The sequence below is a fragment of the Sinocyclocheilus rhinocerous genome, unplaced genomic scaffold (genome assembly GCF_001515625.1).
Source record: "Sinocyclocheilus rhinocerous isolate Xijiao unplaced genomic scaffold, SAMN03320098_v1.1 scaffold229, whole genome shotgun sequence".
NCBI classification, from domain to species: domain Eukaryota; kingdom Metazoa; phylum Chordata; class Actinopteri; order Cypriniformes; family Cyprinidae; genus Sinocyclocheilus; species Sinocyclocheilus rhinocerous.
In genome coordinates, this window is record NW_015635757.1 from 18490 (window position 1) to 23528 (window position 5039).

The following is a 5039-nucleotide window of genomic DNA, read 5'->3' on the forward strand; positions in this document are numbered from 1 at the left end:
GTGAGTTAAAAATGGCTCACTATTTGGCAAGTATTGCATTAAAATCACCCTTTTACTCATGCATTTATAACTGCTTATCAATCATTTATAATGCATTTGTAAGTGAGTTATTAGTCATTTATTAACACCTTTATAAACCCTTTATAAAGGGAACCTTAATGTAAAGTGGTACCGAAATTTTTTTTGTAACAACACCCGCGAGGATATTAAGTCAAAAGGCTTCTTGACATATGGCCATGTACACTGTACATTTCAGGAGTGGCAACCATATTTAAATACGGAGTGAATCATATAAATGAGTGTGTACGGAATAGAACTCACTCTCTAATGTGCGTTGATTGACACTGTGGTAACCATAGCAACGTCCTGGCTTCTCGCCATTTGGTATCCGCTATTTTTGACCAAAGTAATATTACGGCGACCAAACGCTCATTATGCTCGGTTTCAGCAGTTTTAGCTACTTAGCAGAGTCCGCTTTTAAAATGTTGCCATGTGTGTCATTGTCAACTGGTTGTTAATGTCTTTAGGCTTGTTGTTCGGGCTTGGCTCATCAAGCGATCCAGTTTAAGGAGGTAGCCTAATGAAGGGGGAAGGTGCAGATTGTGATATTTTGGGATTATTTTAAGTATAAAGCATTTGGATTTATTTAGGTTTATTTTTGTGTGTTGCTCTTTTTCTAGGAGGAACTGGCAACATGGTCCAGGCTCGTACCTCTTTCTTAAAATGCATCATTTCCTGTATTCCTTTGCTGTCATTTTATTTTTTATTTTGATTTATATGTTATTTAACGCAATCTAGACACAATTTAAGTTTGCCCAATTCAATTAAACAGGACTGTGCTTGCATGCTTATTGCCTACATAAAAAATAAATTTAAAAAAACAGCCGCCCTGGGGGCATTACCATAATGGCTGAAGAGTGAACTGACTTGCCAGACTGGTACAGAATGTAACTTTGACTGCTTAATTGTCAGGTTGCTTGGATTTCAGTTCTATTTTTAGCCACATTTCTGATGAAAAATCTTGTTTTCGGGAAATGCCACCACGTTACAGCAAGCTTATCAAATCAAATATCTAATCAAAACATGACATTTTATCCTGCAAGTCTCTGCTGATGCAGCGTAAGAGAGAACACAGTCATTTGTTGACTCAAAAAGCAGCTAAAACTTTACCTTTCTTATCCCAGTTGAAATAAACATCCTGCCACACACAGAGAAAACAGCAGCTGTGGTTGCTGTACATGGATGTACACGGATCACCATGTGCTCTCATTTCCACATTGAGACAAAAGACTACACACGGTGTCACAAATAAACACGACACTAAAATAATGCAATCAAAATTAATTTAAGAAAATGAGAGGGGGAAAAAAACTAAGAAAAAAACATCAAATAGGGGTTATCACACAGAGAATTTTGAGAATGTCAGTTTATGGTTTTTATTGTAAATTATAAGATGACTTGTTCTTTTTCACCTCCAAAAACTTTAAATTTAACAGTATTTTTCTGTAAAATCACGGGATTATGAAGTGTACCGTTTTCCCCATATAGTAAGGAAACCATGCCATCAACCAATTACCGTTTTTACCATGGCATTTTCACCTTTAAAATTATTTTTACAGTGCGAATGACAGCAAATCCCTCTGTTTCCTCACACTCTTTGCTGCTCCTGCAGGACTTTTGTATACTCCTTGCTGACTAAAGGCATAGTAAGGAAACCATGCCATCAACCAATTACCGTTTTTACCATGGCATTTTCACCTTTAAAATGATTTTTACAGTGCAGAATGACAGCAAATCTCTCTGTTTCCTCACACTCTTTGCTGCTCCTGCAGGACTTTTGTATACTCCTTGCTGACTAAAGGCAGGCCGTGTCCTCTGCACATTGTGGTGAGCGCGGTGAGCTTCTGCTCTGTGAACGGGCTTCTGCAGAGTCACCACATGCTCCACTGCTCTCAGTACCACAGCGAATGGCACAGAGACACACGCTTCATTACTGGTACTGTACATGCTGCTAATAGACAATTAGATCCTTTTGATGAACTACATGATTCATTTGAATGTAGTCAGTGAATGCTCCTGTAAAAACACTCAGTTGAAATGAATGTTCCTTCCAGGTTTGTTGATGTTTTTCACTGGAATGGCCATCAACATCCACAGCGACTATATTTTACGAAACCTGAGGAAACCAGGAGATGTCAGCTATAAAATCCCTAGAGGTCAGTATTTGATTATGATGAGCTTAGTTATGTTCTTAAATTCTTTGGTCAAATGGATTTATGGAATTATGTGGAGGGAAAAAGTTAAAAATTAATATATATAATTATAACTTGTAACATTATTTTATAATGTTATAAATATATGACCACATATTTATTACATTTTAATAAATGTTAATTTTACTAATATACATGTAATAATTATAATAAATAAAAAAAATAAAAAAATTGTAATGTAATATATACACATTCTTAAAATGGATTTAGGAATAATTACGTTGGAAAAATAAGAAATTAATTATAACTGAGTTAGAATGTTTATAATGTTAGAATTATGCCTACATATTTATTATAATACATTTTAATTATACATTTGTATATTTACCTTTATAATTATTATGTTAAATTAATAAAAACATTACTAATAACATATACTAATACATACATTTAATTAATATGATATTAAATTAATATAAAACATTAATAATTTTAAAAACATCTTTTTAATTAATAAAAATAATTTTTTCATTATGGGTCTCAAAAATATTCAGGAGTCGAACAACTTGATGAACTGGGGTGTGTTGTTCATGAACTGAGACAAAGATTTGCAAACAGAACAAATGAAATGGGACGTGCCATTTAGCCTGTTCAACAAGATTTTGGAGCTGAAATGTGACCCTGGAGCACAAAACCAGTCTTAAGTCGCTGGGGTATATTTGTAGCAATAGCCAACAATACAGTGTATGGGTCAAAATTATTGATTTTTCTTTTATGCCAAAAATCATTAGGATATTAAGTAAAGATCATGTTCCATGAAAATATTTTGTAAATTCCTATCGTAAATATATCAAAACTTCATTTTTGATTAGTAATATGCATAGCTAAGAACTTCATTTGAACAACTTTAAAGGCGATTTTCTCAATATTTAGATTTTTTTGCACCCTCAGATTCCAGATTTTCAAATAGTTGTATCTCAGCCAAATATTGTCCTATCCTAACAAACTTATTTATTCAGCTTTCATATGATGTATAAATCTCAATTTCACAAAAGTGACCCTCATGACTGGTTTTGTGGTCCAGGGTCACAAATGTGACCCAAGCATATTCTTAAAAAGATTGATCCGTGTGAGACTGAACCTCCTTCTTCCTGAATCGAGTTCTGCACTAAATATTCACATTGTGTTCTCTTTAGGAGGAATGTTTGAGCTGGTCTCTGGCGCCAACTTCTTTGGGGAGATTGTTGAATGGTGTGGATACGCTGTGGCCAGCTGGTCCCTTCCTGCTTTCTCCTTTGCTCTATTCACTATCTGCTCCATTGGGCCTCGAGCCTACCACCATCACAGGTGCTCTACCAACTAACACAAACTTTTCTCCAAAATCTAGTGAGGGCCCTACATCGGCACACTCAGATGTGAAGGCTGTTCCTAAATGCTGCCCTCCAAAGATACCTGCTCTAGATTACAATGTTTAATTCTAAACAGAATTTATTTAAAACCAGAAAATACTGATAAACACAGCATGAGTTTTAATGGTGATTGCCTTTTAAAATCAGCCCACAACAGTTTTATTTGAGCATTATTGATCTATTATTATAGTTACATATTTTGAATTAGATTTTATTTTTATGTTCTGATTTTACTTTAATTTCAGTTAAACTTTTGGTAATTTTGCACGTTTTTGTCACTTTTATATGTCTATATATTCTTATTAATTTTTATTTATTAGTTTAAATTATTTTTAGTTATTTTATACCTCAAGTTAAACTAAATAAAAATGAGAAATGTTGTCTTAGCAACTACCTGAAATGAACTAGTAGTTTTTTTTAATGTTTTATTTTATTTCAAGTAACATTTTTATGGTTGTAGTTTTAGTTAACTATAATAAACCTGGTCAAGAATCCAGCATCTGGCGCACAGTTACCTTATGGATTATAATAAAGGGTTTATGTTTTTATCTTATGCAAACTTGGAAGTAAATGCCTTGCTTTCTTCACAGGTATTACTTGGAGAAATTTAAAGATTACCCCAAATCAAGAAAGGCTGTGATCCCTTTCCTGCTATAATAAAGTCTGAAATTTGGAAAAACACAACATTTCCAGCCACGAAAACAAGATTAAACACTGCGTTAATTAAGAAACCGCAAGTGCTGATGTTGTTACTGCAAGTTCTACTCACACCCACATCCCACTCAAGGAAACATTTCAGAATTTTTGTATATTTTTTTTTCTTAAATACATCATTAAAAACCTGTTTACATCTGTACATAGTGGAGAATGGTCATTTATATACATACTATATTCCCATTTGCACAGACTTGTCATAAAAGACTTCATCGGTCATCAATGATTATAACCAGTCAAGTGTCACTGCTGCTTAAGAAACAACGCAATGCTGCTGTTCAAAGTTCACTGAACTGAAGATAAAACATTTCTCAATGTTTTCTCAGAATTTCTCAGCAATAGATTCAATTTCAGAATAAAAAAAACTTAGTTTCAAATGATTTCCATACAAGATATGTGTGCATCAAGCAGAGTGTGTATTTTTAATTTGTCACTAGACAGACAACAAAGCACTTAAATTAATTTAAGACAACCCCCCTCCCCCCAAAAATATCCTTAAATGCATATTATTTGCGGTTACTGACTTGCTTTTGAGCTGCTGTTCAGTCTGCACTGAACTCTTCATCGCCTTCTGCAGGAGCCACGTGCCAAAATGAATACTAGCAAACGCACCACCGGCAACCCAAAAGCAGTTCTTCCTCAGCCAGCTCTGGTTCCTCATCTTCTCTGTCCTCGCCGTACACTAACGTCTTCAGAAGAGGAC

General features: G+C 34.4%; 1 protein-coding gene across 1 annotated transcript in view; it reads left to right on the forward strand.

The window, feature by feature from the left end:
* LOC107747406 (3-oxo-5-alpha-steroid 4-dehydrogenase 2-like) overlaps positions 1-4415 on the forward strand; it is a 10106-nt gene extending 5691 nt beyond the window's left edge. Inside the window, exons 2-5 of the mRNA XM_016561882.1 lie at positions 1833-1996; positions 2115-2216; positions 3410-3560; positions 4213-4415. Coding sequence (XP_016417368.1) covers positions 1833-1996; positions 2115-2216; positions 3410-3560; positions 4213-4279 — 484 coding nt within the window. The 3' untranslated portion in view covers positions 4280-4415. The remainder of the gene's footprint in view (positions 1-1832; positions 1997-2114; positions 2217-3409; positions 3561-4212) is intronic.
* The last annotated feature ends 624 nt before the right edge of the window (positions 4416-5039 follow it).